The 13,413-nt window shown below is 32.0% G+C and overlaps 4 protein-coding genes across 5 annotated transcripts; 2 read left to right on the top strand and 2 right to left on the bottom strand.

Annotated features, from left to right (window-relative positions):
• Positions 1-624: 624 nt before the first annotated feature.
• On the top strand, positions 625-5,206 carry LOC107031031 (probable magnesium transporter NIPA2). Its single transcript, XM_015232223.2, has 9 exons — positions 625-897; positions 975-1,184; positions 1,871-1,927; positions 2,192-2,282; positions 2,457-2,617; positions 3,373-3,500; positions 3,596-3,733; positions 3,974-4,066; positions 4,544-5,206. The coding sequence occupies exons 2-9, from the start codon at positions 1,058-1,060 to the stop codon at positions 4,739-4,741; spliced, it is 993 nt and encodes a 330-aa protein (XP_015087709.1). The 5' UTR covers positions 625-897; positions 975-1,057; the 3' UTR covers positions 4,742-5,206.
• LOC107031030 (stress response protein NST1-like) lies at positions 1,477-8,355 on the bottom strand. 2 transcript variants are annotated; one of them, XM_027919662.1, is made up of 2 exons: positions 6,037-8,355; positions 1,477-2,347 (listed from the first exon to the last, which is right to left on the bottom strand). In XM_027919662.1, the coding sequence occupies exon 1, from the start codon at positions 7,443-7,445 to the stop codon at positions 6,123-6,125; it is 1,323 nt and encodes a 440-aa protein (XP_027775463.1). In that variant the 5' UTR covers positions 7,446-8,355; the 3' UTR covers positions 1,477-2,347; positions 6,037-6,122. The 2 variants fall into 2 exon arrangements, with proteins under 2 accessions (XP_027775463.1, XP_027775462.1); XM_027919661.1 differs by having other exon boundaries at positions 1,477-2,335.
• An 804-nt stretch (positions 8,356-9,159) lies between these two features.
• Positions 9,160-10,683, bottom strand: LOC107030487 (protein BOBBER 1-like). Its single transcript, XM_027911956.1, has 2 exons — positions 10,318-10,683; positions 9,160-9,798 (listed from the first exon to the last, which is right to left on the bottom strand). Exons 1-2 carry the CDS (start codon positions 10,649-10,651, stop codon positions 9,392-9,394), a joined length of 741 nt encoding a protein of 246 aa, XP_027767757.1. The 5' UTR covers positions 10,652-10,683; the 3' UTR covers positions 9,160-9,391.
• Positions 10,684-11,692: 1,009 nt separating this feature from the next.
• LOC107030486 (protein BOBBER 2-like) lies at positions 11,693-13,008 on the top strand. The gene is made up of 2 exons (XM_015231759.2): positions 11,693-11,949; positions 12,522-13,008. Exons 1-2 carry the CDS (start codon positions 11,721-11,723, stop codon positions 12,974-12,976), a joined length of 684 nt encoding a protein of 227 aa, XP_015087245.1. The 5' UTR covers positions 11,693-11,720; the 3' UTR covers positions 12,977-13,008.
• The last annotated feature ends 405 nt before the right edge of the window (positions 13,009-13,413 follow it).

Raw genomic sequence — 13,413 nt, 5'->3', positions numbered from 1 at the left:
TCATTTTTTCTCGATTTATGTGGTACGTACTTATATCTTGTTTGGATGATGATTATCATTGTTTGTTAGTACAAGTATTATGTTCGTTTTGATCGTCACTAATTGTGGTATTTTTTTATACCAATGTTGTGTGATCACATTTTTCATAGTAAATTTATCTCATATCTCTCGTTTTCTTATAGATTTATCATTTAAATTATGAGTACGTGATATTATGTAATGACGAGAAATGATACAATGTATCAAACATTATATTTATTAAAATAATATCTTACAATATAAACATAATATATTATGATATGATAAATTACAAGGCAATTCACAAACCCATTCAAACAAAGTGTGTAAGTGAGAGTCAAACTTTTTTATTTTGACTATGAATTTAAATTTGAATAAACTATACATCTATAGAAATATACAAATTAGAAATATAAATAATTCTTAATCCTTTATATAATGGAATTTTAAATTTATTTCTTCTAAAATTGAAGGTGACAAAAAACACATGCAATATTATAGGAGCAAAATCGATCAAATAAGTGGCTAATGTTAACTTGAAGCAATTTTTTTTCAGAAATTCTTCTAAAATTCACATAAATGACTAATTAATTTTTTTCTCTAAGCAAAAAGATATCATCTCTTTTTTTTCTTTCTTCCCTCTCTTTCTCTTCTCATTTCTGCAATTTTATGCAGAAAGAGGAGAGAGAAAGAGAGCGGAAAAACGCAAAAAGAAACATTTTTCCTTTTCCATAATTTCTTACGAACAAAATAAACTCATCAAAGAAAAGTTGAAAAATATTGAAAAGGATATATTTTAGCAATATAACTTAAAAGAATCCATTCTTTATCATAAATTTACCAAATTTTAAATTTTCTTGGATATTTATCAAGAATAAGGTTTGATTTTTTATTTTTTTTTGCTTTGTAATTACTTTTCTTGTAAGTAATTATTAATTTGGTTTTTTGATATGCAGGGTTTTTTTATTTGTTTGAAAGAATTGGCTTTTGAATATCAAGAATTATTATCTTATTGTTATTCCTCTCCATTTTTAATTAAATGGAGGGGGTATCTAATAATGTTCATGGAGTTATATTAGCAATATCATCCAGTATTTTTATTGGTTCCAGCTTTGTTATTAAAAAACAAGGTCTAAAGAAGGCTGGTGCAAATGGAAAAAGAGCAGGTTTATTCTTTTTCTCGCACTATGATTCAAAAACTCGATGAATAATAAGCTTGCATCTTTCTCCCCTTAAATATCAGACTTTTGTATTCAGAGAATCCGTGACACATGGCTAACTTTGTATAGAGTAGTTAATTTATGTCCATTATGGCAACGTGCCTTTGTCTCTAGCCATGTAAATAGTCTCTCGCAAAAATGCAAGTTTAATGTCCCTGGTTATAGCCGGAGAATATAGTGCACCGCGCTGCCATTTTTATGTGTTAATGCTCAAAGTTACATAAGCATGAGTTTAACATACTAGTAATAACCTTCATTCCTTCAAATTTCCCATAGGGTATACTTCATATATGGTTTAAATACATATAGTTTAGTTTGGTTAGCTGGACAATGATATGCAACCCCAAAAGCTAGCTCGTGAGGGGTCGAGGGGAAGATTCCCCAAGTCTATAAGCAGATCACCAGTCCATTCACCCAACTAAATATACACACAGACATTCTACCAAAATACTATTATAAGTCTGGTACTAGACATTCAAAGGTAGTTTAACTAGAATACTGCATCATTTGCAAACACTGCAGGAACTACCAAAAGTCTAATACAATCAAAGTATTTGGCTTCTTTTTGTTGTTGAGGTTAGGCAAATTTGTCCTGTTATTATGACTTACCAATTATGTTGAATGTTAAACAGGTTCAGGAGGCCATTCCTACTTGTTGGAGCCTTGTTGGTGGGCTGGAATGTTATCTAGTAAGAGTCATATAACTCATTCTTACAACTATTAGCATGAATACATTGAACAGATAGCCAATTCCAACTTGCTCGGGATTGCACTGTAGTTGTTGTATGTCTGAGAAAACCTACATGTATTATGAAACATGCTTTAGGAAGAAGAAAAAACACAGACTATCATGAAAAAACTCATGGATAAGTTGTCTCAAAGAGTCTGATATATGAACTTATCTGTGAAATACTGATGGTTTTATTTAACGCTATTCTTCCAACTTCTTGTAGTGATTGTTGGAGAGGGAGCTAACTTTGCAGCTTATGCATATGCCCCGGCAGTACTTGTGACACCTTTAGGGGCTTTAAGTATGATTGTCAGGTACGTCGTTATGTAGCATCATTGGGTAGAGATGTTAATCAAACAAGCTCATCCTGCTGCCGCACCTGTGTTAGATCCTCCAAAATACACTAATTTTAAAGGATCCAGCAACATGTATGAAGAGTCCGAACACATAACTCTATATTTCAATACTGATATAACTTTCATGTGCAGTGCAGTGTTAGCCCATTTTATTTTGAAGGAGAGGTTGCATATGTTTGGTATAGTTGGTTGTCTCCTCTGCGTGGTTGGATCCGTCACTATCGTCTTACATGCCCCATTAGAGAAGAGTATTCAATCTGTCAAGGATGTTTGGTACCTAGCAACAGCGCCAGGTATATTCAAGTTGATTGCCAGTTACATTCTTCCATTATTCGCAGAGGCGAGTCTAGGATGGGTTCTGCCGGTTCAATTGAACCGGTAACTTTTGGTTCGGACTACGACACCACGTACTACTACACCTCAATCCCAAACAAATTGGGTCGACTATATGAATCCTCACTTCTCCATATAAGTTCACTAATGTCATCACCATACCAAATAAAAATAAAGGGTAAAATGAGTTAAATATATGAATAATAATAGTAAAATTTATAATATTAGAAGTTCTCTAACAAAACTGAATCCTATTCGATTATTAGATACCAGTTATATGGATCTTTATCTTCCATCGCGTCTATCCCAAGAAGTTGTAGGTCTTTCAAGACAACTCGTCTTCTTTTAACACCTTCACTCACCATAATTTCACACCTACAGGCCTGATGCATATGCAGGTCGATGTAGGACAAGGACCTTCTCTCATTTTATGCTCAATGAGTGCTAATTGCACTTTCTACCAACTGTCGTCGTTTTTAATTTATGTATACATATGAAATCTTTTCGAAAAAACGTATAGATCTAACAAGACCACAGCATTTTGAACCCATCGACTTTCTAAACTCTAGATTTACCTATCTGAACACTAACATAACAAACAAATCTTCTGCAAATAAGTATAGTGAAGTGATGGATTTACAAATTACAAACCAGATGCTATTTTCCAACATGCTTTGTTTACGTTAACTAACCAAAAGGTTTTTGACAAGGACAGGTTTCCTCGCCTACACTTTCACAGTTCTGGTGCTGATACTTATCCTTACTGTCCGGTATGTGCCTCGTTTTGGGCAGTCTCATTTGGTTGTCTACATCGGGATCTGTTCACTTGCGGGTTCTCTCACGGTCTGTTATTCTCTTTCATGTACTGTAGTTGTCCATTGCTCCATGTGTACATTTCATACATCTTATCTCATGGTTGTTTTCTTGTGGTTATTCAGGTTATGGGTGTCAAAGCAATAGGAATTGCTATAAAGCTCACAATTGAAGGGCAAAATCAATTTAAGTATTTTGAGACATGGGTTTTTATAGTGCTTGTCCTCATCTTTTGCCTTTTGCAGCTGAATTATTTGAACAAGGTACTCACATTGCCTTCCCTTATAATTTTAGTATTCCAAGTAAAATTGGTTTTCTGATATGTTGATTTGGTTTGGATAAGTTAGTCAGACCTCTCATCTAGTGCCATTTTTACACAATTTCTCTAAACCATATCAATTGATCAACTACGTCTCAATCTCAAATTTATGTCTTCGCATCTTACTTGATACTTGTTTTTTTTGAAAATATAAATGTTAACATGACTATTGTATGTTCTGCAGGCACTTGACACATTTAACACTGCTGTGGTTTCCCCGATATACTATGTCATGTTTACAACACTGACCATTCTTGCAAGCATGATAATGTTTAAGGTGATTCAACATTAAGTTTTGTGGTTATGCCTATTCAGAATTTCTAGTTTTATCAGTTTTCATTTCTTTGAGTTCACATGGATTGGTCATTTGTAGTTGCAGTAATGAAACATTACTGCGGATAACTGGATTAAGGGAAAGAAATGATGTTTGAGAGAAAACAAAGTTTGCTTACATTTCAAGAAGCATGACAAAGGATTTGCTATGTTGCTTAAGACTCTTCAAAAATGTCAACGGGTGCATGTCGGATTCTCCAAAAGTAGTGTGTTTTTGAAGAATCTGACACGGGTGCCTCATTGAAAGTGAAGAGTCCATGCAACTTAATTGTGATCAAAATGTTAGGAAGATGAACTCTAATTGAATCATCAGCTTATCTATTTCCTAATGAGTATATACTGTATTGTTCTCGTGTTTTCATTTGATCGGAATGTTGTAACTCCACACTTCTCTAATTTGGTTATATGTTTTGGGATTCAGGACTATGTTCATCAGAATGCGACACAGATAATTACAGAGTTATGTGGTTTTGTAACTATCCTCTGTGGTACTTTTCTCCTTCACAAAACAAAGGACATGGGGAACAATCCATCCATACCATTACCTGTTATCGTTCCAACAACAGATATGGATTGTAAGCAAGAAAGTAAAACCACAAAAGTTACAGTTGAGGTTTGAAGCAAATGGTGTAGGGTTTTGATTGGTAATTGCATCATCACGAGAGCACAGGGAAGATGGAGATACTCATGAAGAAGGAAGATAGAAGCATTTCTCATTGGATAAAACAGAAAGCAAAAATGAGGTGTGATGGTATTTGTTGAAGCCAATGCTATACTAAGAGGACATTTATATATCATTCTTATTGTTATTTTGGCTTTCGAAAGATTTAACAGTGTGGAAACCAATATCCAATTGACATGCTTCTTCGAACTATATATACAGATAATATGAGAAAAGAACTGAAATTTTGTTGTTCTAGACTAGCATTTCCTTGTGTATACAGGTCATTGCCTGTATCGAGATTCTCTTGTTACTTTGTACAGTTGGTTGGTTCAAGTTATTGTTGTATTTATAATAGATAGATAAAACTAATGTTTTAAAGATAATTTACTTTGATCATTTTAATGCATTATGAGTTGTGTATGTCATGTGGAATCTTGAAGACATCAAATTGATACTTGTAAGTTGCTCAGATTCTTCAGAATTGCTGCCACATCCGTGTCGGATTCTCCAAAAATGACTACTTTTGGATGATCCAGCACACACTCTGTGGTATTCTAGAAGATTTCCAACACATAGGTTTTAAGTGCAATTCAACATGTATTGTCAAGTTTTTTATGGTAATAGCCTGGAAATAAGAGCATAAACTTATAATATGACGACAGAAATCAATGTTAAACTCTTCAAGTCTTGGATCACCAGCATATATTTTTGGTGCAAGACCAAACATTTTAATCCTATTTCAACGTGAGATTTTGTTGGACCTCACTTGGTAATTAGTGATTATCTAAAATAGTTGTTTAGTTTCATCTTTTGACATCATTTTTGGCCTAAGAGCCATTTGGTGATAACTAAGGAGTACATTCAGAGATTTCATAGAAAATGTGATAAATATGGAGTTCTCGTCAAGATAACATATGTTCCACTATCAGAAAAAGCAGATAAAGCTACCACCTAAATAGACGTGTAGAGACACTTTCGGAACCAAGGGTAGTGCTGGAAATGCACACTACATTCTACTTGTGAACCAATCAACAACAACAACCAAATAAGAAAGATCACTAAAAAAATGATGGTATTATATAAATATATCAAAATATTTTATTGAACAATGGCGACATAAAAACTTAAAAGGCCAAGAACTCTACATTCTATATTGGCTACATTAAAAAGGGGATATGGGAAACATTATTCAAATACATAAGCACTGAGTAGAAACCTAATATCAAATAATACAATTACAAGTTACTGACCTTTACACTTGTTCATGCCTTGCAAGGTACATGCACCTTCCCTATTCAGGTGATCGATGTAAATACTAAAAGGAGCTTGCTTTTATTTATCCATCAACGATAAATTGGTCTTCTTGAGCATCATCTACAACCCTTGCATCACCATGAACCATACCGTTGACATGGTGCAAGTTTTGCATCATTTGTGAAAGATAATGGTTGCTAGCTCCTGTGTGATCAGAAAGCCCAGTTGGATGACCAGTCCACTGAGAAAAAATTCCAAGAAGCTGACTAGTAAGATTTTGTTGTTCGTGATGTATCCGAGTCTGGACCTGGCTCATTTCAACTCGATGCTGACCTAATGTCTCGTCAATCCTCTTCTTCCAATCTGATCTCCTCTTGTGCATTCTTTCTTCACGTTCTCTCTCAAATATAAGCTGTTCCTCTCGTCTCCTCCTCTCTCTCTCCTCACTTTCCTTCTCCATTGCTTCCCATTCTTGAATTCTCTGTCTATGCAACTTCTCCCTCGCTTTCTCCCTTTCCTCCCTCTCTCTTTCTCTTTCTTCCCATTTTCTCTCACGTTCTTGTTCAAGTTCTATTCTAAGATGTTCTCTCCTCTGCCGCTCCCGCTCCCTCTCAGCCTCACGCTGCTCAAACCGAGCTTCCATTTCCTTTAACTGTGCCAACTGTGTTGCAAGAAAACCCCATGCCCTCTTCTCCACCCCTTTTAGTTTCTTCTTTTTTCTCGTATCAGATCCAGTTGGCTCGATGTCTTCGTAAACAAATCCACTATCAGCATCTTCCTTCAAATGATTATTCCTCCTGATACTACCATTGAAATTCTCCTCTCCTTCTTCTCCATCATAATCAAACTCCATACCTGTAACACCATGATCAATCCCATTAATAACTCCATTAAAATCACCGTCCCCAGCATGACCTAGATGCCCAAATTGATCAATCCCCATACCATTACCACTCCCATCAAATCCCCCACTATTTTCATTTCCATCTCCTACAACCGCCATGGAGTCGCTACAATTGAAGACAAGTGTATTGACATCCCCAAACACTTCCTTATACCTTAAAAAGTTCGACCAATGAGTCAGCCCCTCCATCCAATCGAACTCCTCCCCAGCACCCGACTCCTCCCCAGAGTTTGGCTTCTTAATCTTCTGCTTCACCAGTGTATACTGATGCCTCATGTTCTGCACTTTAGTCGACACATCCTTCCAAGTCCATTGCCATGGATATGTGATCGGATCACGAACATTGTGCACAGAATTCACATGTAAAGCTATAGGTCTATACTTCTTTTCCCTAGTTTTCATTTTAGCTAAAGTCCCATCACATAACATCTCACCATACTTATCAATTAGAGTTCTTTCTTCTGCCTCAGTCCACTTCTTTCTTCTAGGTTGTGGCATCATCAAATACAACTACACTCCACTACTCAAATCAGCAAACTCTAAGCAGCTCAAGAATCACATACACAACAGCTCAAATACCCAAAACCCCAAATTTCAGCTCTTTACCACAAATCCAACTAATATCAATCAACACTACAAATAACCCAAATTTATCCAAGAAAAACTAAAGGGTATACCAAAGATCACTCCTTTTCTCAACCAACAAATTTTTTCCTTCTTGGTAGTGGCATCATCAAACAAAGCTAACTCCACTACTCAACTCAAATCAACAAACTTCAAGCAGCTCAAGAATCAGATAAACAACAACTTGAACACCCAAAACCCCAAATTTTCAGCTCTTTACACAAACTCAAATAAAATCAATCAAGACTTCAAATAACTCAAAATTTGTCCAAGAAAAGCTAATGGGTATACTAAAAATCACTCCTTTTCTCAACCAACAAACTTTCATCAAATAAAACGAACTCCACTACTCAAATCAACAAACTCTAAGCAGCTCAAGCATCACATACACAACAACTCAAATACCCAAAACCCAAATTTCAGCTCTTTACCACAAATCCAAATAAAATCAATCAACACTACAAATAACTCAAAATTTGTCCAAGAAAAGCTAAAGGGTATACCCAAAATCACAACTTTTTAGCAAATACTCATACAAAATCAAGAAAGAACATTGTTATAGACCATATATATATCAAAAAAACTGACCTTTAAACCAATAATAGGTTTCTTGAATTGGGAAAAGTAAAGTAGTGTGATAAAGGGGAAATCTTTTTGTGGAGAAATATGAAGGGAAATTGAGTTTTTAAGGTTTTGATTGTGGGGATTGATTTCTGCAGTTAGTAGTTCAACTGTGTCAAAATCATTTCTTTCTTTACTGTTCAATGAGCAGAGATCAGTTTACAAAAGATCCCAAGGAGCTGAAGAGGAATCACATAGTCAAATGACTTTATTGCCCTTATAGTATTTTATTTTTATTTATTTTGATTTTTAATTTTTTTTTTTTTAACAATTACTACTTTTTGGTGGCTGGGAATTTTTTATAACTGAATTTGACGTTCACTTTTTTTTTTTATTATTTAAAGCTGCAAATTCTGAATTAATAAAATCATGTTAAGACAAGAAGAAGGAGTCTTGTAAGGGATTGTTTCAGTCGTGATTCATTTTCGGACTTTTTACGTATATTATCGATCATATTATGGAGATAAAGTATAAGTTTAAACTTATCTCGAGGCATGATGAGTTGATTTATTAAAAAAATTTATTTTCAATTTTATATCAATAGTTAATTACATATTGATTATTAAAAAATAAATAAGAAATGTTTAATTCTAATTAGACCGCCCCCAAAATCAGTAGAAAAGAACATAGACGTGAAGAAAAAAAAAAGAATAGTATAGTTTAGTATAGACTTATCAAATCGTGACAAGGAATCGATTAAAGATAAATAAATTCATAATTTATATTTATGTCAAGCAATACGTGATTTAATTAACTTTTCATATGAAAGTAGAATCGAAACATGTAAGTGGATTGATTCAATTCAAACAAATAAATTGCTTGTCAACACATATTATGAATATATCATATTTCATCACTTAAAACTAGGAAAATTGCTTCCAAACATTTGGGATCATAAGAACTCGAAAAAAAAATAGAAAAAGAAAGAACTTAAACACGAAGTAACTTTTGATATAACAATAAAAACAAGACATATTAATGGTTCCACTCATTTTCAACAAATAAATCACTTGCAAACACGTACATTGTGATTATATATCATGTTTCAACAATTAAAACTAGGAAAATTGCTTGTTAACATAATTCAAATCCTTCAAACTCGAAAAACAATACAACAAGAAAGAACTAAAACATAAAGTAACTTCTGATATAACAGTAAAAACAAGACCTGTAAATAGTTCGACTCATCATCAAGTTCTCACTTAACGCATCATTCCGCCGCCACTTGACATCATCCTAATATTAGACATTCCACCTTTACCATTAGCATTAGCAGGTGAATTAGCAAAATGTTTAGCAATCTCAGGATTTTCTTCCATAATCTTCTTGATTTGATCTTGATTTTGTATCTCATCACTTGTTGGTAACCCTTTTTGCTTTTGTTTTTGATCAAACATCATTTTTTCAACTGCTGATCTTGTTTCTAAGTCCAATTCTGATAGCCTACTGGGCTCTGGCTCAGCTTTTTGTGTGTCAATTTCAGGCCCATTTTTGAACAAACTTTTCCACCAATCAGATTGATTCCTTTTAGTCATGAGAATTGTTACTTGTTTTTTGTCTTCTAAACTCCAAAAACATTCATCACCTTTCACAGCCTCCAATAGTTCACCTTGTTACCAAAATAAATCGGTCTTTAAAGAGATATTACTCGTATATTGTTTTGAGAAATATAAAGTAAGAGATATTATTCGTATATTATTTCGAGAAATACAAAGTTATTGCAAGTGCAAGTAAATGTGTCTAAAGCATATACTAGTTTAACTTGACAGGAAGTACAAACATATATATGTGAAAAAAATCAATCAAAATACCGGCTCAACTATCTGTTTAAACTAAAAATAAACAACATATGTATAATGTGCGTATAACTTTGTATAATTTATGTATATGCTTTTTAATATAGTAAATCTGACTGGTTATTTGTGATTCGGATTTTATTTGTATTTTAGAAAGTGTGACAATCCTATTTCATGTTATCTAATAGCGGATCTAGTTTATAAAGTTGTGAATTCATCTGATCCCATTATTTTGATACGATATCTTAAACATATATCGTTTTCAATAAATGTTAAATTCTGAATCTGCTTCGATATTTATGTATATAGAACAAAATTATTTAATTACATACCTTCAACAATTGGTGGTTGATTCTTGAGTCCAACTTTGATGGAATTGTTCTTGATATCCACAGCTAAAAAACTTGATTTTGTGCCAAGTGGCACTGTGACATTAATAGTAACATCTTGAAGAGTTTGTCCCCATGTATAATTTTCCATATCAAGACCATTAAATTGATTTGGCTTTAATTTTTTATTTTCTTCTTTTTTTTCATCTAAAGAAGATGAAGAAGAAGAAGAAGTGTTAATTGATTCTTGATTTTCATTTTCTTTAATTTCTTCTTCAACAACCTTTTTGGCTTGTGATTGATTTTCACCTTCAGTATAGTCTGAAAGAATTGCCATTTTTTTAAGTAAATTAAAAGAGGAAAAAATTAGTGAATTGGTGTGTTAATTAAATTTTTTTGAAAAAAAACAGTGTATTTATAGTAAATTATTAGAGAAAGAAAAGGAAATCTGAGTGTTAATAACAACTAACATACCGTGAGACTCGTTATTGATTGAATTATACCCTAAAAAAATATAATTTTTTCATTCTTAATTATATGTCATATTTTTAAAAAAAATTCTAGCGTTAATGTAACACAAATTCAAACCAATATAAATTTTAATATAAATATCGAACGTTAAACGACACGTAGAAGGTCTCGCCCCTTATTTCTAATTCTTTCCCATTAATTAAATGAGCAAAACATTGTGGAAATAATACATAATTTTTCCTATTTATCATTATTTTTTTATTCTTCACTTAATATTTAATATTCGTATTTGAAAACTGAATAATTCTATTTCCTATGACATATTTAAGGGAAACTAACCATCATCTAACGGGAATATTTATATATTTAAGACTTCAACTGAATCTTATAATTAAAAAGTAGAGTAATTTTATTTGGTTAAGACATATTTAAGGGAAACCATTATCTAACGAGAATATTTTACACATCTAAAATTCGAACACCATAAAAAATAAATTAATTTTATTTATTTCACTGCACCCCTCGTTTGATTAACTAGTAACATAAAAATAAAAAATTAAAGTTACCTAAATAATTAATTAGTTAGGAAAAGAAGTCTTGAGTCGGTTTACTACGAAAAATATAAGACTTACCTTTTTTTAATATAAAATTTAATTCACACTAAATATTTCTTTTTCTTTCCATTTACTAATTCGAAATTCTAGAAAAATAAATAAATTAAAATTAGGAAAAAAAAGGTAATTAATTCGGTTAATAATAATTTTAATGACTTTATTTTCCCACTACACTAAGGATTCTAATTCTTAACAAAAACGGATTTAATTTTATTTTTCCCTATATATACACCCAATTATTCTCCCAAATCTCACATCAATTCACATAATTTTCTCTTCTACTTGTGATAAAAAATTGTTTAATATATTTTTTTTTCAATAATGGCAATTCTCTCAGATTATCAAGAAGAAAATCAAGAACAAAGCATGGAGATTATTGAGAAAGAACAAGAAAATTCTTCTACTTTAGCCCCTAAAGAAGAAGAAAATTCATCTTCAACCCCAAAAGAAGAGAAACTTAAGCCAAATAAGTCCAATGGACTTGATATGGAGAATTATTCATGGGGACAATCTCTTCAAGAAGTTACCATCAATGTCCCAGTTCCTCCAGGTATATAATAATTTAATTTATTACGTATTTTATAAGGCGAAAAGAAATTTCTTTTTACTATATATAAATAGTTAAATTCCTTCAATACGTTTAGGGATTCCTTTAGATAGCTTATTTAAAAATATGTTTCAGATAATATATTTAAATTTCGATCGTGACAATGTATTAGTACCTATTAAATCCACAATAAATTTCTCTGACTGTATATAAATTGTTGAATCTCTTTAGTACGTTTAGGGGTTGCTTTAGATTAGCTAATTTAAAAATGTGTTTAAATTTCGATCTTGACAATGCATTAGTACCTTTTAAATCCTTTTACATGGATTATTGATTTTGCTATTATCATATACAATAAATTTTTAATTTCTCTGACTACATATATATCGTTGAATTCCTTTAGTACGTCTAGGGATTGCCTTAGATAGCTTATTTAAAAATATGTTTCAGATCACATGTTTAAATTTTGATCGTAACAATCTATTAGTACCTTTTAAATTAATTTTTTGTTACTGTCATATGCAATAAAAGTATCTGAATATCTCTAACGAAATTTTCGATTTTATTTACCTTAGGTACAAAATCAAGATTCATTATTGTGGAAATCAAGGCCAATACTCTAAAAGTTGGACTAAAAAACCAACCACTAATATTAGATGGTGAATATTTCAAGGGAGTTAAAGTTGATGAATGTTATTGGAGTTTAGAAGATCAAAAGGAGATATCAATTCTTTTAACAAAACAAAACAAATCTGATTGGTGGAAAAGTTTGTTTAAAGGTGGAGAAGAAATTGACACACAAAAAGTAGAGCCAGAACCAAGTAAATTGTCTGATTTGGACACAGAAACAAGAGCAGCAGTTGAAAAAATGATGTTTGATCAAAGACAAAAACAAATGGGACTTCCATCAAGTGAGGAGATTAAGAATCAAGACATGCTTAAACAATTTATGAAACAAAATCCTCATATGGCTAAGAATTTTGGAAGTAATGCTAAGATGATGATGCCAAATTCTAGGATGATGGGCTAGTTGCATTTTTTTTTTATATTATAGTATTTAAGTTATTGGTTTTATAGTTTTTGGATTTTATTGTTTTGGTTAATGTATTTTGATTTTTTAAAGTAATTATGATGTTTGGATTAATTCGTGCGATATTTTAAACATTTTACTTGTTGATATTCTATTCATTTTCGTTTTTTCTAAGCTTAGTTGACTTATGATGTTTAGTAAGTATTTGTTTCTTGTGTACATCATTGAGTTAATGATATTTGTAAGAAACAAACAATATTGCATTCGTAGCGATAATTATATTATTGTTGCTAAAACTGTTTATTTGTTATAGTGTCAAAGTATACGTGTAGAAATTGATTTTAATTCTCACACCAAACTTTTAGAACCTTTGGAAAATATTTGTGGATTTTCTCTTTTCCAATAGAAAAATGAATCATCAAACATAAAAATTCCAT

Source organism: Solanum pennellii, chromosome 9 (assembly GCF_001406875.1).
Source record: "Solanum pennellii chromosome 9, SPENNV200".
Taxonomy (NCBI): Eukaryota; Viridiplantae; Streptophyta; class Magnoliopsida; order Solanales; family Solanaceae; genus Solanum; species Solanum pennellii.
Note: the sequence above shows the minus strand (reverse complement) of the source record. Positions and strands in the feature narration are given on the sequence as shown.